The following is a 24,886-nucleotide window of genomic DNA, read 5'->3' as shown; positions in this document are numbered from 1 at the left end:
CACTGCTGGCTGCAGCCTGATTTAAACAGATCGTCCTCACAGGACTTTTAAGGCTAGCTCTGCTGATGTTAGCTACACACTTAGTGATTCCATTTAACATTTTTAACCTGCAGACTCCGCCCTTTTTTGTTTCCTTCTTTTTTTTTAGTTATTTTGGGCTTCTTGTGCCTTTAATTGGAGTGGACAGGATACCACCTGCTTAAGGGCTTGCCTCATTAGGCGCAAATTGCTTCTGAGTGCTGTCTGGCTGTTGTCTTACCTTTAAGCGAGTCAGTTGATAGGAAGAGGAAATGAGAGGATTCAAAAACCTTTCCAGGTCCAGCTCACCCTCTCTGTCATCAAATACTTCAGGGAAAACAGACTATTTTCCACTTTTTAAAATAATAATAATAATAATTTATTGTATTTCAAAGAATACAAGTTCAGAAAAAGAAATATCAATATTTTTTCTGAGTAGAAAAAATATTTTTATTGAATAACCAGTATTTTCTCATCAATTGCCTGCTCTTAAATTAAATCAAATTAAAATATTTTCATTAAGACTTCATAACATCAGCAAATACCTCATTTATATCATAGAAAACAATGAATCTGTGATAACAAGTCATGATGAAACCTTTGATACATGACTGTAGCACACACATCAACACACTCAGACACTCACGCACACACACACACACACACACACACACACACACACACACACACACACACACATGCAATGCTCCTCCTCTTCAGTATGAAATAATGAGCTGTGACAGGACCTTAAACCCATGCAGCATCTGCAGCAAAATACTCTAATTACACCACACAATAGGTCGCCTACTAGTGCTCGCCCTATATAATCCTCTTCCTGCTGCACACACGAGCCTTTAATAGCAAAACTGTGCTGCTATACTGGTATTCAAAATGCAACTCTGCCAACCTTGATGCTGCACAACCTCCACCATGTTTCACTTTTGTTTTTTACTGTAGCATGAAGCTCTGAATAAGGAAGTGTAAGTGTGAGGTTTCACTCTTATTTTTCTGTATCGTGCGGTCTTTGTGGTATTAATCAGTCGCGTTTTGGTGCTGTTTTGATGGACACAGAAAATCCACTTGTCTGGAGAGGCTTCCATCCACAGAGCTGCTGTGTTGCTGCGGTGTATTCAATGTCTGCTCATGTTTATGATTGAGCTGTGTGCGTTCCTGTGTGTGTGTCTGTTTGTTTCCAAGGGAGACTGACCTTACCACAGTTCCAGCAGACCAGACTGAAGCTGTTGCAGTGGTGTTAGAGGCTCTCCTCTCTGTGCCAGTTGCATGAGGAGAACAGACAGAAGGAGGCTGAAGGCAGTAGAGTGGATGCAGGATGAGGGGAAGCTGTGGCGCAGGGGATGGAGAGGGGCAGTTAGGGGAGTGAGGGGGGTGGGGGTAGATAAATGAGGAGAGGCTATAAAACAAACCTTCCTCATCTAAGCCCTCTAAGAAACATCTCAACATGCAGAGGCTTAACAGCGCTGCACTGAGCCAAGCTCTCATCTACCAGCCCTTCTCCTGCTTAATGTTGCCTCTTTGTCTCAGGATATTTGCACATATGCATATCAAGGCTGTGCATGAATATGCTCAGCTACATGCTTTGTGCACCTTTCTGTCGTTGTGTGGGAGTGTGTTAATTCATGACCCAGGGCGACGATGTACATCTCTTTCACCGTAGTTTGAAGAGAAATGATTGCATGTGTTTGCAAGTTTGTGCATGAGTGCCTTTATGTTGTATTCATTGAGGGTGCTACTTAATTTAGCATGCACATGTTTGCGAGCCTTTCCCCTGTACGTGTGTCCATGTTGATCTCTTGCTTTCCTTCATGTCCTTGCTGACCCTTGTTAGTCTTGGTCTTGTGTAGCTGTGTGTTGGCTTTGCATTGTCTCCAGTGAAGAGGAAAACTCATTTGTTGCAGCACACTCTGCGTTTGATAGACAGCAACATTCAGAAGCTTCTGCGTTAACCCGAGCGACCACAGATATTCATACAATCATACAACAGCATAATAAAATTTGCATCAAAAGAGCTTTGCAAATTGTTTAAATCAGTTCTTATTTTCTGAAACAGGGAGGGCAGCAGATGTGGACAGCTCCAGAAAATTGGCTCAGCTTTGTTTTTGGCACCACTGGATTTCACTGTTTGCAGAGACTGCTGCATCTATTCAGTGTCAAAATGTTCTTTATGTCTGCAATCTTTCCATCATTCCAGCTTTTTGTCAATCATCCTAATGTTTATTTTACATTTTGCTTGTGTCAGTACATTCACCCTTCACCCGCCCACACTTATTCCTCCTTTCCTCCCTCATCTCTTTCCCTAGTTGCCCTTAAATCTATCCTTTCTCCCTCAAACCCTCTTGTTTTTTCTCCTTAAAACTGAAATCCTGAAGATTTCTGTCCTGGTGGATTTGAGTTACACTCATGGTTACTGCTCTAACAGCAGGTGCAGATTAATACAACACCAAACACTCGCTGATCAGCGATAAGACAGGTAAGCAGCTGGTGTATCTGTTCACAATGCACCCAAATAAACTCCTGTTTTCATGCAGTTCAGCTGTCTGCATGTTCAAGTACACTTAAGCCTCATTTCCACCAAGTAGTCCGAAATGGATCAGTACACCAGGCAATTGGTATTGGAACTTAATGGTACCAATTTTCAGTACTTTTGTATGTGGTTATGTTGTAACAATAATACATTTTTTAAATTATAAAATCTCAGAATTTTTCAATTAAAATGTTTATTCTTCATCAGATAAACTTGCAATGCTGTGTTCATGTCCAATAGGAAAATCACCTACTCTTCTACTCCCTCACAGTCACAAGGATGCATTTAGCTACCTAAACATGGTACCCTTTGATTTTACGTGAATCTGTACTTAGTGCTACAGACAGAATTTGGTCGGTACCTATAAAAGTACCTAAGTATTTACCCATCCCTAGTAAAACCTGATCCTGTTTGCGTTTCCACAGCCAACCGTGCCCCCTCTAGGTAGACTTGGCTCAGCTACATAATAATGTGACGCCATAGCAATACAGTGTACCCCACGAACAAATCCAACAAAGAAGAAAGAACATGACACAATAAACAAAGAGCAACGATGGAAGACATCCAGCAGTTCGTCTTCTTTATGACTGGCACGTGTCTCTTTGTCACAAAGAACAATCAAGCTTTGTTTCAGAGAGGACTGTGTCCCCCCTGGAGAAATACAGCAGCTGCTGTCACACAGGAAGTGACCATTCTTTTCACCAATCAGCGGACTGCAGTGTTTCTAGCTCCGCCTACTTGGGTCAGATCAGTACGTCTGGCACCCCAATAGAGAGGTACCAAAAAGTGGGACGGTACAGGTCAGTGATTTGGGGACGTGTCCCGGGATTAGTCAATGAAAACGCCACAAAATGTGTGCCGTGCCGAGACAAACTGAACTGAACCACTTGGGGCTGCAGGCTTTTAACATGTGTTATAGCGGCTTGAATAACTTCTGTACATTCTATGTGTGCATCTCATCAGGTGGATCCGATATAAGTTTCTTATTTTTTAGTCTCAAGCTGCTTACAGGTAGCACTTCTGTAACAGAACCATAACGAAGCTCCACTGCCACAGCACAGCTGTATGAACTCCACGACAGCACAATATTCATTTCCCAGTGTGAGATTTCAGAAAGTATTATGGCAACACAAGGGGAACAGCATGTGAACCTACAGCAGGGACCTCACATACACTCAGACATACATACACGCACGCACACACACACACACACACACACACACACACACACACACACACACACACACACACACACACACACACACACACACACACACTCTGATGCTATACACTGTCTTCCCCTCGTATCACCTCTGTTACTACCTCCATGACACATCAGAGGCTAAACCTCTTCATTCCACTGTAACATCACTGTGCATGCACATTTCAGACAGTGTGTGTTAGATTCTTAAATATACCATGCATTTCAAGCAAAAATAGACATCAGACCAAATGGGTATGAAATAAGAGTATTTTCTATTTTTACCATTTAAAGCTTGCACTACAGATGAGTCTTAATATTATAATTATTATTTTTTCCTACCACATATGCTCCATTTTTTCTACTTTTTTTAATATTTAGTGTTTCTCTTAGTGTCTTTAAATTCACAACAATTGTACTGAGAAAGTGCAGTTTAAACCGGAGTCTAATTCCTTTTAATCTTGAAAATACTTGGCAAATACAGGTGGGCCTGATTCTGATTTGAATATTTTTATCGTAACAAAAATGGAAAGGTTCACTACTTTCCCACTTAAAAAAAAAAAAAAAAAAAAAAAAGTTCAGTCAGACAAACTCATGTTTGAACTGTTTATGAGGCAGCAAATATATTTCTATCTTTCATGTGCAGGCTCCGGCTTCATCAGCGAGAGAGAGATGGGAGATTCCCAGTTTTAGTAGAACGCCCAATTGAGATACAGAGGACGTAACTGGAAGATGCCTATGATGAGTGAGACTGTGATATGTGCATCCCAGTGCAGCTCCAGTTGTCTGCCTGAACTAGCTTGCAGGCTTGCCCCGTTTGTTTTTACTGTACTTGGTTGTAATGTGATATAACTGACAGAGTTCTGTTTTACTTTTCTCATTAAACAACATCAAACTTCTGTAAAAGCATTCCAAATAACATGAGAAACCATGAGTACCAGTTGCTGATTTATCAAGTATGGCACTGTGAGATTGAGAACTGAAAAACACTGACTCCACAGGTCCTTGCAGATGTAAAAGGTGCAAGAAGAAAAAGAAATATATAATCAAAGTGTCCAAACATATAGCAGCACAGCATGTAGTCATAACTCTTGCTGATGGTAATTTGATGTTGTTTCGTCATTTAAGTTACCATGGTAACCCACATAAAATACTAGAAACAATCAAAGTACAAACAATTCATAGAGAGGCAATTACTGAACCTGCTTTTGAGCTCCAGAAGCTACAACCTGCAGGTGACAGGAACCCTGTGTTTAGTGGCTTTATTTTAAGTTATAAAGTGTTTTGTCTTATTCCAAGTTAAAATTGTCTTGTTATACTTGATATGATCCACATTCAACTTATCAGTCCAGAAAAAAAAAATGTTTCAAATTACTTAAAGACTAAATGAGGTCTGGATTGGTTTCAATGAGTAAAAATAATCTGCTAATGGTATATGAAAAAAAATTGCTTGAACTAGAAAAATGTTGTAATACTAAAAACTTCTTCTTGCTCCATTGGCAGATTGTTGACTTGTTACAAGCCATTCAGACCTCATTTTGTGGGGCTCATTACATCTACAAAGACATTTTCCACTGAAAATAAGACAAAAACTCTTCATAAGAGTTCATTTCTTTTTCAGTGTAGTGGTAGATCAGCAACTCCTGGGGTCAGCTGGATAGATCCTTTGTGTGATGCTCTAAGACAGTAAAAATATAATTAATTATTGGTGGGTAAGTTTTTTATTTGGCATGCTTGACTGGAGGCAGTTCCCCTCAGAGCTACATTTCAGTCACTAAGTCTGTGAACACAGAAGTGATTCCCCGAACAAATACCTAAATAGAGTCTACTTTTCATTTGCAAAAAAAAAGAAAAAAAGTTACAAGCTAAAAAAGAAAGAACTTTTTGTTCCTGTATTCCTGTACTAATTGTCTGTGAACAAGAAGCATCCTGTGTTGAGTTTTGGGCAGATTTTTGATGAACAGCCACAGTCAGTGCTCACCCTGATGATTTCCAGTAGTATTTCTTTTCCAATCCTCCAAATATTTATCCATCATACTTTTTCTCACTTTGTTTGGTTTCCTACCTTGGATTCCTTCCTAGTTTCCTTCCCTGCCGTCTAGTCAATCTCACTTTTTAAAATGTGACTTTTTCCAGTTTTTAACACTTGTGTCCTCGGTCATATCTGTCTGAAACCCCCCTCCCTGCCTCTCCGTTTTTCACATGTCTGCCGCCTGTCTCTTTTCTGAACATCTTTCTCCGTTTTTCTATCACTCTCTCTCCTCTGCTGATCCCTCTGGCTGATCCTCAAAGGAAACCCAGAGAGTGAGTGGGACTTAAAAGAGAGAGAAGAGCTGCGCTCTACCCAGCAAGGTCGTCCCTCGCTCGACTGAAATGCAGCGAGGAAAAAAAGACAACACACGGGAGAAGAGAGCTTTTCCCTCACTCTCCTTTTCTCTTTCCTCCACCTCTCTACTCTCCTCTTTCATCACTCCTGAGTTGTTTGATATCTCACTTTTACTCTCCTTCAGCTGGGGCTCGGATCTGAGAGCTCTGAACGCAGACTCGTAAGCCCCCTGAGCTACAGTGTTATACCTCTATTTCTATTCCCTCTTCCTTTCCTTCTTACTCTTTCTGTTACTTATTCTTCCCCTGTCTTCAAACACATGATCACTCTAATGTTTCTGCCTGACAGAGCAGCGAGGAGGGGGGAAGATGTTGAAATATCCTGACAGACACCCACATTTTTACCGATAATGTACAGTGTATGTAGACTCTTGCATTGACTCCTGTCTTTGATGGGACTGCTACACCATCCTTGCTTCTTTTTCTGTCGGAAATATTGATTGTGAGGAGTCAAATCACTTATTCTGTAGGCTCACAGATTCACCTGCTTAAGATTCAGTGTTCATTTGTTATATAATATTTCACGGGCCGCCTGGAAGAAAATACATAGTGAAAGGCATGGTGTTACGCTGTGTAGCACTGATGATTTTCCCTCCCTATTCATGTAAACTAACTGTGAAGTGTTAAATAGATGTAGACATTAAGCAAACGTTTTGAAAAAGGAAAGCTTTGGTGGCGTCTTTGAGTGTGATTGTCTTTTTTTTTTTTTTTAATTTAATCAAGCCCAAGTTTTCCTTAAAAAGCTCATTACGATCAGAAAAAAAACTCCAGTGTCCTAAAGCAGGTATGATCCACAGCAGGAGCTGGGTCAGAAGTATAGGGAGTATGTAGCTTGGATTTATCAACCAAAGTCCAATTAAAGATATGAAAAGCTGTAGGACTGGACAGAGATTTTCAGAAGATGTACATCAAACGTCTCTGTCCCTGTGGAGTTTTTTTAACATCAGTGTGACAAAAAGCATCAAACAGTTTCTGCAGAACTAACACTGATGGTATCCTTCGCTGGCTTAGGGCACAACTTTATTTCTACCATTTCACTGAGCTGTATGGAGACGTCCATGATGGGATGTGACTGCCTTTAATCCCCACTGAAACAGTGTTTACAGATCCTGTGTCAAAACCTGGAGGGTACCCACAGGGGTCTGGGTTTTTGGAAGTGGTTGGTTGTGTTGACTAGTATTGTATCAGCAATCTTTGGTTTTTCCATCAACAACAGTCCATATGGAGAGCTAAAACAATTCAATCCATGTCATTAAAGGTAGGGTCAGCATAGAATTGGAGGGTATATCAAATATATTCGATATGTCATGAGTTGTTGTTATATTAAGACGTCGGTACGTTATTCTCTTTCAATTTTCACTTCCTTCACTTTTACCTGGTGCTCCTTGTTGTGTGTTTTGGCCAACTAGGGCTCAGATGTGTCTTCAATATCTGGGATTTTGGGGCGTTGTCTTCTGTTGATGTTGGTTACCATGCCAATGTGACATGTACTTATGAAGTTCAGCTAATAAACAATCACTATTTTCAGTCGACTTGTTACAGAGGCAACCTAACTGTTATGGACACAGCAAGCAGCACACTCCCCTGCCCACCCAGAATACTCTCCTGTGAGTTTTTGCTTGAAGAAAGGTGGGGAAAAAGGTGCTTATGCATCTCAATTGTCAGTTGCGGCTTTGGGGTTTGCAAATGCAAATTTTAAAAATCTAATTAAAGGGTTGAATCTAAAATTCAAAGAGTGATTTAGAGAAGGAATCAGAATATGCCCTTCAATTGGCTGGCGACCAGTCCAGGGTGTATTCCGCCTCTCGCCCAATGACAGCTGGGATAGGCTCCAGCCACCCTTGACCCTGAACAGGATAAGCGGTTCAGAAAATAGAAAGATGAATGGAATCAGATTATGGAGATGTATATCGTGATATAGCTTAAAAATTGAGACATTGGTGTTAGGCCATATCGTGCAGTCCTAGGTCTGCAGAATTTTCCTAAAAAATGAAATGTCAATTTTTACAGGTAAATCCTGCTTAATTTTCACATCTGGGCCTCTAAACATGTGTCAGTGCTTGTGTGTTCCTCGAACCTTCTCCTCTGTCCGTATGTTGAGGTTTTGGTTGTACCCATAGACTGTATATAGAGTGGACAGCGTGGCTTCCCCATTTACCGTTGTATGATTTTGAAGCCAAAATACCCCTGTCACAGGTGCTGCCGTTTGGAGCTGTCATGCGGCAAGAGTCTGCCCTGTAGAGGCTTTAAGACCCTGAGTGGAGCCGGGTGACAAAAATAAAAATTATGTTTTTCTTTCGAGAGTGTAATCACTTCTTGACTCTACCTCCTGACATATTTTACAACCCCTGAAAAAAAAAACACAAGGACGTCAGCTGTCAAAAATCATTAAACGTAATGTAAAGCCTCATTTTTAACCTCTAATAACGAATGAAAACAAAACTTTTCAGAAAAAAGAGGACCTGAATAAAAGGCAGCCACATGATATCTTCAAATCACCACAACAATCAGACGTGAGAAATATTTCTACCAGGTGTATTCATTTGTTAAAGTTTGACCACAGCTCATCTGGAGTGACTGGGAAGATGGATTTCTTGACATATAATGCAGCCAGCCACCAGGGGGAGCGGTTTTTGTGGAGACTTCAATTGGAAGCGAGCAAGATGACGTCCATTTTCTTTTTTTAACAGTCTTTGGTTGTACCGGGACGTTTCTGGGCTGATCTGGGCCAATCACAGTGTGCCCAATGCACAAGTGACAACCATAGATTGTAAAAAAATGGATGTCTGCTTGCTCAACCTCGAAGTGAGGTCTCTACAAAAACTGCTCCCCCTGGTGGCTGGCTGCAACATAGGTTAAAAAATCTAACCTAGTCATTCTAGATGGGCTGTGGTCAAAATTTAAAAAATTAATACACCTCATAGAAATGTTTCTCACATCTGATTGTTGTGGTGATTTCAAGATATCATTTGGCTGTCTTGTATCCAAGTCCTCTTTTTTCTGAAAAGTTTCGTTTTCAGTAGTTAAACGAGGTTAAAAACAAGGCTTTACGTAACGTTTCACGATGATTGACAGCTGCTGTTCTTGTGTATTTTTTTCGGGGATTGTAAAATATATCTGGAGGTAGAGTAAAGAAGTTATTAGACTCTCGAAAGAAAAAAAAATATATATATATATATATAAATATTTGTCACCTGGCTCCACTCAGATTCTCCCAGAATCCCTCACAGTCCCTACTGCACAGACTCTGGCTGCCAATGGCTGTGACGGGTAATTTTGGCTTCAAAACCGTACAATGGAAAATGGCAGAGCCACACTTTCCACTCTATATACAGTCTATGGTGACAACAAACCCTATTTTTTAGCTTGCATTTGTTCTCCACCAACTCCTAATTTGTCAATAAAGAAACTCTTTTACCTCTCACCTTTCTTAGCACAACTGCTTTCCAGCTGGTCAGAGCTGCCTCCTGTGGACCAGAACAGCCTCATTAAGAGTGCAAAGGACGATGAAAAGTAAAGTTAGAGGAGGTGTTGTAACAGACGTTTCACTCCACTCCAGTTTCAGCACCAAAATGTTGTTTTAAGGCCACTCTTTAACCTGGGTAAGGCTTCCTCTGCTGGTTTGATTTACCCGATGTTACGTGTGATAATCTGATCATGTGATTTTTCACATTAACATGTTTAAATCAGCACACATGTGGAGTGAAATGTTTCGTCTTCATTAAAGAGGGCAGAATGTTGTAAAGGAAGGATCAGACACAGGTTGATCCTCTGAGATGTGCCCTGATACCGTTTGCTCCTATGTTCAAATCCATCCTCTGCCTTTGTCCGTTCTGCAGCAGTAAAGCGCTCATTAAAACATAACCAGTTTTTTCTGTATTTGTTAATGAAAAGAATGAGTAATAAGGTTGTTTTATTGCAGCTTGAATCAGTTGCAGATCATTTCAGTGAATAATTCAGATCTTTAGCCATCATTCACATCCACACATCTTGTCTGGAGAATGTTTTTTTTGTTACCTGATTGCTTTTGTGTCTCCTCCGACCATTTTGTAAGCAGTCTCCTCGCTCTTTTCATTTTCACTTTTCCTTCTCGTTTACCTGATTGTGCTGTGCCCATGAGATGAGTTGGATACATCTCTCCTTCCCCCAGAAAACCTGCTGCATTGCATAAAAGAATCGAGTGGGCACCGTCTCTGCCCCCAAACCAGATTTAGGAGCCCAGAAAAATCAACACAGAGAGACAGTTTTAGGCTGCAGTGCACTTATGTTTGTGTATCTGCATTTGCCTTTAGGTGCCTGTGTGTGTGTGTGTGTTTGTGTGTGTGTGTGAGTACGTGCCTGCCTGCCTGCCTGCCTGCCTGATGATGTGTGTGAGTATTTGTGTGTGCATGTGCCTGTGTGGGTGTACAGTTTGTGTGTCCCTTCTCCAGGGTCTGTAGAGGTGTTTTATAGCCTTTGAAAATCTTTGCATTTCGATCAGATATTTTTCAAGGATTTGTGAGCGTCTTGTCACAGGGAGAAATTGCCAGTCTGATAAAATAAATTCAGCACTAACCCGGCAAACCCACTCGACAGTCTGAGATGTCAGTGCAGACACCTCTCTCACTCTCAGCCGCTCAAAGTACACTTTATCCTCCTCCTGCTCTCCTTGAACACTTCTGTGTTATATGGTTTCTATAAGTCTGTGTGCTGTGGGTTTGGTGATGCTGAATTGCTATGGGCAGAAAAGATTTCTTCAATATGTTGGCTGTTGTAAGTCCCCCTTGGTTGTTATACAGAGTGTATTTATGCGTAATATCTCCATTGATGATGAAACATAACTCACCAGCTTTGTTCATTGACAGCTGTTGTGCTTTCACCTAAACATAAAAACTGCATGTTAAAAAACTACACAGGGAATTTGCTTTTAATGCAAGAATGTTTAGACCTGTGTGCAGGATTTCCATGTCAATCCATCAAACAGATTTAACCTTGATCTGAAGCAGTGCCTGCATAGGATGATCGTATCAACAAATCTGTTTCAACCGTGGAGCCCCAGGCAGAGCCCAAAAGAATTAGTATTGATTGTTTTAGTTTAAAAACCTGAAATTTTATATTTCTTCAACCAAGTATTTTCTGTACCTAAACCCAGGGTAAATGTGACTTAAATGAATGATTGTCATATTGTAAAGCATGGGCATAAAGAGTGTTCTCTATCACATCTTTTTGGTATCATGATGTGCCTGTTTTAGTATTAAATCATTATTTATTTTGTCATTTTATAGTGTTTATGATATTGTGTTGTATTGTGTCATGGTGTGGTGTGTAGTGTTGTGAAGTAAGTTGTTTGTTGTATAATGTCATATCAGGTCGTATCGTACTCAAGGGCCAACCTCTGACCTAAAACTATGAGGCAATATGGAAATACTAAAAAACTGCAGTTGATCACGTGTCTGCTTGAGGCTGTCTCCCAATAAGTATAGGAAACCATGTACACACCAAGCTAAAACAAACAAACAAAAAAAAAAGATTTGCATAACAGAACTAAACATGTTCACAGCCTGGTACAAAAAAAGATTTTGTTCAGTATGACTAGCTAATTTATCGTACAGCACACTGTACTGTGATTTTTTTCAATCACAGCAAAAGATATTAAGATTTGGAGATAGCCCAATCAGAGGCACAGCTCAGCTGATTGACAGGCGGTACCCTCAGTGCAGAGGCTCAAAGCACACCTAATTTCCAATATGGCTTCCACCAACAATTAGCTTTAAAACTCTGCATCAGCAACACATGAGTGATGTCACAGAAACTAGGTCCATTCATTATACAGTCTATGGTCGTACTGTATTGCACTGTCTCCTTTGGCACTGTATTGTGTAGTGTTGTTGTATCTTGTCCGTCATGTCCTGTCATATTGTGTTGTGTTGAACTGAATTGCATTGTTTCGAAACGTATAATGTCTGATATGTCTGTAACACTTTATATTTAGGTCCTGTAATAAGCATGAATAAGACCTTTGTAAGTACTTATAAGATGCTTATTAAAATTATTATTTGTTTATAAGACTATATAACTGCTTAATGAGTGTTTAATAAGGTCATTGTAATAGTTTCTACAAGACAACTTAATCTATAACGTATATGGAACCTAACCCTAACCCTAACCCTAACCCTCTTTGTTTTTTTGTCTTCTGCTTTTGTCTCTCATGAGCCCTACCCCAGCTCTTCTCCTAAACCTAACCATTCAGGGCCCCATGCCTAAACCTAACCTGTAGGGCCTCACGCCTGACCCTTACAATGACATTATTAAACACTTGTTAAGCAGTTATATAGTCTTATAAACAAATGATAATGTGAATAAGCATCTTATAAGTACTTACAAAGGTCTTATTAAAGCTTATTACAGGACCTTAATATAAAGCGATACCGATAAGTCTTGTCATATTGTGTTATCTTGTGTTGTTTTCGTCCAAACCATCCAGGGATGGGTACCTTTCACGTTTGAAATGTTACAGTACCAATGCCCAGTACCTGGCAATCTGTATTGGTATTCAACAGTACCAATTTCAGGTACTTTTGTGTGTTTATTTATTTCTCAATAGATAAATTTGCAATACTGTATTCATGTTGAGCATGTAAAATCACCTTCTCTTCCACTCCCTCACAGTCACAAGGATGCATTTAGGTACCTAAACATGGTGCCGTTTGATTTTAAATGACTCAACACTACAGACTGGATTTGGTCAGTATCTATAAATGTACCTAATTCGGTACTCATCCTTATTCACATCTTATCATATTTTTCATGTCATTGCGTATCCTGCTGTGTCCTGTCATATTGTTTTTATTGTATAGCTCAGGTTGTTTTGTGGTGTGCCATATCGTGTTGGGTACTTTTGTATATTCTCTGTCACGTTCATTCATATTGTATAGCGCAGTGTCACACTGTATCTTGTCTATTGTATCCTGTCAAACTGAACTGTGTTGTATTGTGGTGTGTTGTGTCTTGTCATATCAACTCGTATAGTGTCTGTTGAGCTGTGCCTATCATATTGTCCCACTGTTTCCTACTGTGTCCAAAGGTATCTAAACATTTTTGTTATAAAACTTCATTATAATATTCTTGCCAGTACAAAGACTGATTGAAGCTGCAGGTTGAGGAAAATCAGCTGTGAAACAATCATAGCACAGTGAGTTTGGTTCAGTCCACCATGTTCTTATCAAAGGTTTTCTCTTTTACCTCACCTTCTGTATCAAGTTATGGCTTCCTAATACCTCACACACATTATTGTGCTTTATGTTGCTATTTAGATGAACAATATTCAGCATGTCTACGATACAAGCGCAAGATATCTGTGGCTTTTAGCAAACAATCAGACATCAAAAAAACTAACTCATCAGCTTTGCGGATGTGGGATAGTAATGATAATTATTACATTATCTTTATCAGAATTTGATTTCAGCAACAGCATCTTCCCTTTTTGCTCTCCACATGGATATATTCCCTGAAAGTAACCACCATCCATACCAGCATAATTAGCCAACACAACTTTAATCCGCACTCAGATCAAGACGTTGTCCCTGGTCCACAGATTCTCCATTCACATGCAAATGTCTGTTTATAGAGATGGATGACCTCCAGTAAGAGGGGCCATAGAGGACATTAACAGTTTTACCTTTGTCATTCATTAGAGAAAGTGTGTAATTGTTGTACCCACAGGCCCTTATTAATCTGGTTTCATCCAGACAGAAGATGAACAGTGAGTTTGAGGAAAACTCTGCTCTGCTCTGCCAGAATAATCACCTCATAACAGAAGGTTACTGACTCCTACTGCCATAGGCCAAGTGTGCTGTGTCCAGCCACAGAGGGAAGAATAGGATGTTATTTAGTCCAAACAGTCAACAAACAGAGTCATATGTGGGCCTCTGAGGAGCCTGCAGGCTGGAGGAAATGAAGAAGGCAATCAAAATGGAAATGTTGCTGCTTTGAAACTACATTAGCATCTACACACAGTTCATGTTGGCCTTATCTTTCACATTGGTAATGAATCACGTCTGCCCTCTTTCCAATTGAGCCTTTATCTGCTCTCACGCTGTCACTGCACCGTCATACACACCCTTTTTCCCTCACACACACACACACACACACACACACACACACACACACACACACACACACACACACACACACACACACACACACACACACACACACATAAAACCACACACAAATAAACAAACTGAGCTTCGTCACCATCCACCTGAGTCACACAGGATAATCTCCCTGGTTGATGAAGTCACAGGCAGCCTTGTCACTGTACAGCATGAGTGTGTATGTGTGTGTGTGTTTGTTTACATGTGTACCACTGTCTACTGTAAATATGTCATACAGTAGGTTGCATTGCTCAGAGGGGTTTGTGTTCGGCAGCTTGTCTGCATGATGACTCCGGTGTGTGTGGGCAGTGTTGAAAGCCGTGTCACCAGTGGAGACAAAAGCGGGGACTCTTCAGGGCGCCACTTGCAGAGTAAAACATCATTATGTCTGGACTGCGAGCCCGCCCACTGGAGGCTCCATTTAGAGCTTGTACTGGACATCTGGCTGAAACCGTCTGAGAGGTGCCACCGTTTCAGAGAGCCTTTACCTGTTTGTGTTTTACAACATGGATCCATCTCCATCTAAACATGACCTGAACTCATACTGTACATTCAGACCCCCATTAGTCACCAACAAGTCTACATTTCAGTCAGTTTCTCTCAGCCCACTGTCTGGGAATGAGGGGAACTCCACTTTTTCTCTTTTCATTTTTCACACGAAGGTCATCCTCTCCATCATGTGGAGTTGGATTAGAGCAGCTGCAGTCATCCGAGTTATCTCAGCGTGAGTTTTGGGATCATAAGTCATTAGTGGAAAACATAAAAAACTGCATTACTAACCAGGGGTGTGGAGCGAGTGTGACAACACAAAGAATTATCAGCAGTGACCTTTCATTCCTGTGGTGTCGTCAAAGTCTGAAAAAGTTGTTTCTGACAGGAAAAGTTTTTTTAAACAGCCAAAACTCTGAGATTTAGAGAAAATTTGGTGGGAATCATGGCACTAGGATTAGGGCCATGTTAAAGAAAAAAAAGAGTCAATGCACAAGAATAAAGTCATAAACTTACAATAATTAAGTCACAAATGTATGAAAATATTCTCATTATCTTAGTCTATAGCTATCGTCTATTAAAAGATTTAAGAAATATGATCTGAAAAACATGAGTTCACGTATAGAATGATTTTGATGACCCTTCACCTCTCCTGGGTGAAGTTATTTCATATTTCTGTATCATATTTTATCAGCGTTGCAATTTGCAGAACAAGAGCCACTCTGCTGAGAGGACAATTCAAGCTTCCCAGCATCCAGAATGGCTTGAAAATACATTTGTAGCTCTCAGTCTACCTTGCTGTGGTTGCAGAGAGGTGTGGATTTGTCAAAGCAATGTTCCATGGATGAGTAGTTAACCAGGAAAGCCAAATCTATGAATACCTATCTAACTTTACTAAAGTTTTTAATAAAGTCCCAGTTTCCTTAAAGATCTTTAAAGTAGGGTCTGCAGGACTTTTTTTTTTAACTTTTCAGTAAACACAACATTCAAACTGGGCTCCTCCTCCTTGGCTCAGTGCCAGCACCAGCACACACCCACAGACCGACTGTGACTACATGAACACACTCACCAGCCCAGCAACCACCTGTTCCATCACGTTCTGCATGGGAAAGACTTGAGAGCCGTGTACCTGACTTAGCACAAGCTAATCACAGGTATTTGACACATACCTGGTTAGCAGAAAGCTAACTCACATCGCTCTACATCACGTGCCACTCTTTAAGTTCCTGAAAGCGAATGAAAGTTGAGCCAAGCTTCGCCCTCGTTTTTGGAAAAAGCTTGATCTGTTTGGAGTTTTCTTTCACTTTGGTTGTGTTTTTCCATCTTTGTGCCACATTCACTATAGTAACCACTGGGGATTACAGAGGAGGGGTTTGAGGCAGACACAGACACAGAGACACATGTATAGAGGCTCATAGGAGATGGTTGAGCAGGATTATTCCTGTAATAGTTGACATTTTATTTTTATAAAAGCCCTGCAGACTCTACCTTAAAGGACCCTAAAGAGATAGCACACATCATCAGCATAACATGGTCATTATTTTAATTATACTTGTTATAATTGTGCTGATTTGCCAAAAGAGAGGCGCTCTCCTGATAGCCTCTAGCTATAAAGTTATATTTATGCTTTTCTTCTTGTACATTTATGAGATTAATCTTGTAAATTTACAACTTTATTCCCGTTAATCTAGTAGATTAATTATGTAAATTAGCTCTCTTTTTTTTTTTACGTGGACTCAATCCTCTATCACAGATGCATATTAGATCTCTTCGTCAAATTCATCAAAAGCCCTGTAAGGACTTAATAGGTGATTTTGAAACAGTCTAATGTACACCTTGTCTAAAGTCACGTCCCAAAGGCGGTAGGTGATAGTGCTCATGGGAAATAGGGTCTGTGTCCCAGTATGGACAGTGGTCACAGTGCCTTTAAAAGAAAGTGATCATTTGTGTTTTAACAGTCACCTGCTTTCCAACAATAAACTCCTCTGTCATCTGTCTTAATTCTGGAGTTGGATAAACAGTGAGACAGAAGTTTACATACCTGTGTCTTACCCTCCCGGCTCATATAAGCCTCCCCCTCACCTTCAAAGTAGGTTAAGGTGTGGCTCCTTGAATCTTTTATTCTTTGTTTTGGCTTCTCATTGCAACTATCACAGCTTATTTCACTAAAGGATGGCCTGTGTTCAATAAACAAATTCCTGTGTCAGCACTTTTGAGTAAAGGTTTTCAGGTTTGTACAAGGTGTGGGTTGAGAACTTTGCTGCTGAGCTATTTTTAGGCATGTTTTAACCAGAAAATAGAACACACCAGGATGTTGACAGCTGTGTTTGAAGCCCTCCTCACACATGCCCCTAAAGGGACAGTATGGACCCAAAGACTGGACTGATGAAGAATCTCAGAGCAAAAGTTCTCTTTTCACCAGGTTTTGGATCTTGGAGGATCTGGTTATTTGTGCTGAAAGCTGGTGTCTAATCAGCCTCAATTCTTACAAATCTTCTTGAGGCAAAACCATTGAAACCCCAAAAAGCATCACATTTGTTCACACGCCTGCCATTGACACACACAAGTGACGAACACACCACCGTCGATTTTGTGTGTCTGTCTGCATTTCCATCTGAATGATATGGAGCTATTCTTAGATCAGTGGGAGGAAAGATGGGCATCATTTAGATTTTCATTTTCAAAGGCTTCTCTGCTCGTCGCTGCGAGCTATTCTCAATCGACCATTTCTTGGTGCATGGCAAAATGCACAGGCTAATGCTAATTATGTGCACAAAGCCTACTGTAAATGGTGGCTTTAGACGTCTGAAGAAAGGGGTTTTGACAATGAAAGTGGCCTGATGATAGTCTGTATGGTTTTCTGAGAATAAGATCTCATTAATATTCAGACGAGCATCTCTTGGCAAAAGTACTAAAAGACCGCTGATCTCAAATAAAAGCTCTTAATGTGATTAAATCTTTGTCGTTGGGTGTGATTATCATCTTTTGGCTCAGATTTAAGGAAATGTAGCTCATCAGTAAGTCACTCCTGTACGTGACAGATGAGCCGTCAACTGTAATCCAGCTGGTCTCTCCACAGATTAAATCAGTTATTCTTAACTCACCTCTTTGGCTGAGTTGATATCTGCTGTGTCCAGTCACCGTCGACCTCTCCCTCACCTCTGTGAAAACATCATTTTCCCAGAAACATCTGTGATTTTGGTTATGACAGAAAGGTGGAGTGCATGATTCTTTGCTCCACCTCAGCACTCCCACAACCTTTCATTGTGCAATATTGTGCAATTCTCAAGACTTCTGCTTAAATCTGCTCCTTTCAGCTTGAGAATTAGATGGTATGAGAAATATTTTCATTAATGAGGAGATAGAAAACGAAACATCCTCCCATTCTGGATTCTGATTTAAAAAATAGATTTTTTTTATATCAGTTATAGGCGCTTTTTGTTGTTGCTGTTTATTTACTCCCTTTGACCCACTGGCCCCCAAGTACTGTTCATTCTAAAGACCAAATACACCCTTAGTCATTCAGGCCTCCTACACCCACAATTTCAACAGATTAGACTGACAAAAACAACTTGTGTTTCTTAAAAGATAAACTCCAATACCCCATCATTTAGAAATAAACAAATAAATAATTATAATTAAAATGTATTTATTTATTAAAAAAACATATATATATATATATATATATATATATATATATATATATATATATATATATATATATATATATATATATATATGTATATAATATTTGTACTGTACAAAGTGGCAGTTAGCTTGTTGTCATGTTAGCCCACTGATACGTTGTAGCACTGGACTGCTAGTTGCACTTCATTGAGACAGCTACTGATGTACGGTACAAACACATTTGCTAGTTGTCATGTTTCAAACAGGGATGGGTACCGAATTAGGTACTTTTATAGGTACCGACCGAATTCTGTTAAAAGTACCAGGTACCAATTCACATAAAATCTAAAGGCACTACATCAAGGTACCTGAATACATCCTGGTGACTATGAGGGACTGGAAGAATAGGCGATTTTCCATGCACGACATGAACACAACATTGCAAGGTTATTTATTGAAGAATAAATATGTTAAATTGAAAAAAATTGTATTTTCTTATTAAAAAATGTTTTTTGGGCATGTAAACACATAAGAGTACCAAAAATTGGTACAGTTGAGTACCGGTACTGATTGCAAGGTACTGGGCATCAGTACTGTATCGTTTCAAATGTGAAAGGTACCCATCCAAAGTTTCAAACAACAGCCCTGCATAACTGTTCTGATAAATACCTTACCTTGTCGCGTTGTATACAGTAAAAAAGTTGACTTGAACAAAGAAAGGTTATTTTAAAATAAACATGCCTGATTAAAAGTCACATCTTCACGACAGTGTGCGTTAGACTCCGGGCCAGAAGGCAGGGGCAGTCCCATTAAAACAGATCAATAACCGGCTTTTGCTGTATCCATTTTATGCAACAGGTAGGCATGTTTAGACTGCTGTCAGTTAAAGCCAAGTAAAAGGGCTGAAACCAAAACTTGGCTGATATATCAGTGAGTTGTTAGAGCGTCTGACTTTATTATTTAAGACTTCCTATCGCCCTCTGCTCAGTGGTTGGCATCCGACAGACGTGGATACATTCTGATGAACCAAAGAGAAAGCCCTGAAGCGCCCATCTCCACATACGTGATCTTTGACATTTGACATGATGTTACATGATGTCGGCTATTTGCATGCATCATGCATGCTTAACCTGGTAAACAGTAGTCATCCACTTTGGCATGCTTTTAAAATGGCATAACAGCGTATCCAAATGCCCTGTGAGTGCCCTGCTTTAATGAAGAACGGAGTAAAAATAGAAAGCAGGCAAAGAATGTTTCCCTCATGTGTCTTTAAATGAGCATTAACAGCCAATAAGCAGCTCCCTAAGACCTTTAACCCGTCCTCAGGGTATTCCCTCTGTTTTTGCCTCACATCAGAAAAAAAAGGGACTTGCTGCTTCGGTGGGTTAGTCACTGGGGAGCTCCAGCAGTAGATTTCCTGATTAAACAAGCATGCACTAATCACTAATGGAGCTACGGTTCAGGACTGAATCAGGAGGATGTCAGAAGAATAAATGAACGAGTGAAGAAGAATTAAGAGATCACAATAGGCTCGAGGAACTCTTTGACTTCCTTTACATCATAAATGTTGGTTTAAAAGGTTCAAACGTTCACATACAATCAGGTCAACTCTCTTTAAGACAGTGATGTGATGGAGAAAATACTGAAGCCAGTTAATGATCCGTGTGATATAAATAGGTTTATTTTTGACTGATCTTTTTTTTCCCCATCAGCGCTCTGGGAGGCTCTTCTGCACTTCATATCCCAGCATTCCCCAGTGGAGGATGCCTTATTGACTACGTCCCTCAAGTGTGCCAGTTACTCACAAACAAGGTAAAAGAAAAACCTTGGTTTTCATTTCTTTGTCATTTTATTTTAAGACAGTTTTGCCCGGGTGCTTTGTGAGACATCTTTTTAATAACTTGAATGAATCATTTATTTATTAAAGTTCCTGTGAGGAGTTTCTAAGTGATCTTGAAAAAGTCTAATCTAAGTCTAGATATACGCCTGGTTCTAATCCACACTTTGAAATGGGATTATCAGCACCAATATTACAGGTTACTGGTTATTTTGAAATCTTACTTCTTAGCTTTCTGATTGTGTCAAGCAGGACCAAATTGATTCACGGCACGTCTAGGTCTCTATGACAACAGCACGTCGGCTGATGAAGTATAGTAGAGAGAAGAGAGATCTGTGTTTTTCTCTGCTGACGATTTCTGTGATTAATTTTGTAGTGATGGTGGACACTGGAGCCTAACTGTCAGACAGAAAAAGGACAGAAGAGCAGAAGAAAGATAAACAGGAGAGAGATAGAGCATGAGCTAAAGGCTAATACATGAGCTAAAGTGTTTGTGCTAACGTTGACTCCAACCCACAGTCAGCAGTTATTCTGCAGTGGTCTGTTCAAACTTGAGAGTCTATCAATAAAATGCAGAGTGAGGTTACGTTAGCTCTGATTGGTAGATGACTGGCAGGACATAACCAGGATTCACTAATGTTACACATTACAAACATGTCTTAGAGCACCGGGCTGCCAGTAGAATTTCATATAGCCGGCTAATAAGCTACTTACAAACTGACAGTGTTTACTTGTTGTTGTGTTAGCCTACAGATCCATCGGAGCACTGGGCCCACTGCTACAATGTTTGCTTGATGTCACGTTTCAAACCATAGTGCTACGTAATCGTACTGATAAAACCTTACCCCAGAGCGTTGTATCCAGTAAAAAGTGTTCTTGAACAAAGAAAAATTGTTTTGATCCAATTTAATTCCAAAACTACAACGGCCACTAAAGAAATACAAAACTAAATAAATTTTCTTGAAAAAAACTCAAAATTTTCGAGTTTCTTAAGTTGCAAAATTAAGACTTTAGAAACAAAAAAATTTGCAAGTACATTAAGTGGAAAATTTACAACTTAATAAACTAGTAAATTTAAGAGTTAAAAAAGTCACAAATTTTGCCTTAATACGCCATCGTAGTTATGTACTTCACTGCAAGATGGACCGAATTATAAGCCTCATGAGATTGTACTTTGGAGTTGATCTCAGCAATAAGGAGATACTACTGGTTTTAGCCCAGAGTCGTTGCATTCTTACAGGCTCTGAAAAGACGTTGTTGTGCCATGGGGCTGTTCAGAAGAAAGCAGCACACTGGACTTGAGGAGGTGTTTGCTTTTATCCTACAAGAAGTTTAACACAGCGCGCAGATACGGGAATATAGAAAAGAACTTTATTAGTCATTACAACAAGTACATCGAAATTACAAACATATTGCAAACATATAGATGGTTCTCCGAGCTATACAGGTGGGGTGTGTGGTTCAACAGGACACGAACGAAAGAGCGAGTTGTTGAACTTTCCTCCTCAGGAGCATTTTATTAAAGGAATGAAAAACAGTAAACAGACGATCTCATGCTTCTGCAGCGGAGACCAGAGCAATCGATTACAGTTAACAGTCCACTCTGACTTCTCAGTAGATCACAGATGAACAAATAGATTGTGCAAAGGCACATGAAAACATCTGACATCTCCCATAACTATCACAAAACAACCTCCAATTTTACACTTTTTCAACTTAGCTTTTTTCAGCTTATCTACATCTCTCAAGCGTGGCATCTCCTGTGCCTGTGCATCAACTAACACCCGGGACTTGTCATAAACCAGTAAATTTACGACTTTACAAGGTCGTAAATTTGTGACTTTTATAACTTGCAAATTTACTAGTTTATTAAGTCGTAAATTTTCCACTTAATGAACTTGCAAATTTTTGAGTTTCTAAAGTTGTAAATTTGCGACTTTAGAAACTCGAAAATTTTGAGTTTTTTTCTCGAAAATGTATTTATTTTATTTCTTTAGTGGCCCTAATACGCCGTCGTACAAAACAAACACGCTAAAAGTAATTTCACAGCAATGAATGTGTAAACCACAACCTCTGATGCTAACAGCCACTTACAGTAACAGTACAACATTGATCTTCAGAGAGCAGGTAGGAACCACACTGCAGTGTGTGTTTTCACTGTGACTTTAGTTTAAAAATCGTCTGATGATGTAGCACTCACAGCTGATTTTTGGACACAGGTTAGTTTTCAATCAGACATTTGATTTCATCTGCACTGCACAGTGATAAATCTGAAAAGATCAAACAGCAGAAACAAGCATGACAGGAATCTTTTATCTTTTATTGAAAATGTAAACGCATTGCTGCTTTTGATGCAGAGCATGCACCCACTTTTGGATGTCTTCTCGAGCTGTGTGTGTGTGTGTAAGTAAATGCTGGAGTGTGCTAATGCCCGTATGTGCACTCATGCACGTGTGTCTGGCATCTGACGACGTGGGCGTACTGGCCAATCTCCACAGTCTGTCTGAGCGCTCCCTGGCCTCTGCAGGTTGACAGGTAGACGCATGCAGTGTAGACACCATGTAATGTTATTTCCCTGAGGGGGTAGAGCGCCCCTCCCCCACCACCCACCTCTACGCATACCCATAATGCACACATCTCTTCATATTCACCTGAACTCTGACCAGCGCGCTCAGGGTGTCTGGAATACTCGTGTCCCTGATCGACCTTGGTGTGGAAGCTGCTGTGCTCCCTCCACGCTGTAAGAGTCAAAGAGACCACAGTCATCTTTAGAGGGCACATTAAAGGCAGAGTCAGAGCAGGTACAGACAACGCGATACAAAGAAGTGAAGGGACGGTCATGCTCACGATGTCCACACTACATTGATTAAAAGATTAAATCCTAACATCAGGCGTTGCGTTGAGACATGTTCAGCTTCTGGTGGTTGTTTCTTGCAGTGTGCAAAGTCTCACCAGCAGTTGGCGCTACATGCAAGCCGTTGGCTGTTGTAAAACATCAATAGTATTTAAAATCTGAATAAGAAACTAAATTCAGCTTGAGGGATTTGTTCTTTTTGTTGTCAGAGACGTTATGAGACTGAATACCTCACATTTTGCTCTCCTGTCAGCGGTGTAAAGAGCACTGCAGCTGACACAACAGAGCCATGAAAGCATGTAAACAGCATCGGTTTGTAAGCCTATATATCATGGTATGTTCTGTTCAGCTTCATTTGAAATTCAAAGCATCCTTTGAACGTGGGAAGAATGACATACTCTGTTGTGATCTGTCCAAATTGTACTTTCTTCGTATATAAGCGCAACAGGTCTTATACCCCAGTGAGAGACGTTTGTAAAACACTGTCCCTGCGATCCTTCTCATGCACATTCACATGAAAACTATAAATGAATTATCCTGACACAAAGCCGTCTGAACAGGACAAGTAATCCACGGGGACGCTCTGTTTAAAACAGCGTAGATGAAAAATGTGAGGCAAAAAATGAAGAGACTGCTGCCAGAAGTCTGAAATGGTGTTAAGCTGTGAGCTACTTCACATGGAAAGCACTGTTAATGGACCAAACATGCAAGCAGCAAAGTCTGGGACTCCCTTGGTTGTATTAAAATAAGATTGGTGTGAGTTCACAGTAATTTAAGCTGATTTTTTTAATGCTTTTTGAGCTAATTCATCAACTTAAAGAGGGGGTACTGTGCTTTTCCTAGGTGTTATTTTGTGCTTCTGGTGCCACTGTAGTAGCTTTACAAGATTTACAGCTCAAAGAAATCTGTTTTTCTCTTACTAGTGTTTTAAAAAACACTTATTTCAGCCTCTGTCTGGAATGCTTTGTTTTAGCTGCTGTCTCTTTAAAGGTAGGGTCTGCAGGATTTTCCTAAAAATAAAACGTCAACTCTTACAGGAATAACCCTGCTCAATTGTCTCTTCTGGGCCACTGTACATGTGTGTTAGTGTCTGTGTCTGCCTCAACCCCCCTCCTCTGACTCTTTGTTAATGTTTTGGTTGTATAAGGATGCTTCAGGGCGGGGAGTAGATGTGGTTACATCATCTAATCATAGAGCACCCAGTGTCCAAGTGACTTTGTGTGTTGATGATTGCAAGTTCAAGCTAATCAGAGCAGCTACGATAGCAGATGTAGCACAGAAGAAGAAAAACAACCAAAGTGAAACGAAACTCCACACAGGTAAAGCTTTTTCCTAAACAAGGTTGAAGCTTGGCTTCACTTTCAGGAACTTGGAGAGCAGCTCAGGGTAAAGAGCGATGCGAGTTAGCTTTCTGCTAACCAGGTATGTGTAAAATACTTGTAATTAGCTTGTGCTAACATGCCAAGACAGGTGCACGGCTCTCCAGTCTCTCCCACCTAGAAACCCACACACATATGTGTGTTCACATAGTCTCAATGGGAGGCGGGGGGGGGGGTGTGTGCTGCTGCTGGCACTGAGCCAAGAAGGAGTTGTGTTAACACACATGTAGCAAAAATTCATGTAGACCCTACCTTTAAAGCTACATGCTTCATGGACCCCCTTCCCTCTGATTGGCCAGCCTTTCAGGCCTGGGAACAGAGCAGACCTTGCTTGAGGCCAGTCCATCCTACGTGTCATGAACCAGTAAGGAGATCCTAATGTGATGACCTCATTGATTTAGCAAGTTTCATGAAGATCT

The 24,886-nt window shown here is 40.3% G+C and overlaps 1 protein-coding gene across 1 annotated transcript in view; it reads left to right on the top strand.

The window, feature by feature from the left end:
* babam2 (BRISC and BRCA1 A complex member 2) overlaps positions 1-24,886 on the top strand; it is a 128,640-nt gene that overhangs the window by 87,913 nt on the left and 15,841 nt on the right. The window contains exon 8 of the mRNA XM_074691965.1: positions 20,110-20,209. Within this exon, the coding sequence (XP_074548066.1) occupies positions 20,110-20,209 (100 nt within the window). The remainder of the gene's footprint in view (positions 1-20,109; positions 20,210-24,886) is intronic.

Source organism: Halichoeres trimaculatus, unplaced genomic scaffold (genome assembly GCF_033239565.1).
Source record: "Halichoeres trimaculatus isolate MK-OKI-2021-1 unplaced genomic scaffold, fHalTri1.1 fHalTri1_scaffold_17, whole genome shotgun sequence".
In the NCBI taxonomy this organism is placed as follows: Eukaryota; Metazoa; Chordata; class Actinopteri; order Labriformes; family Labridae; genus Halichoeres; species Halichoeres trimaculatus.
Note: the sequence above shows the minus strand (reverse complement) of the source record. Positions and strands in the feature narration are given on the sequence as shown.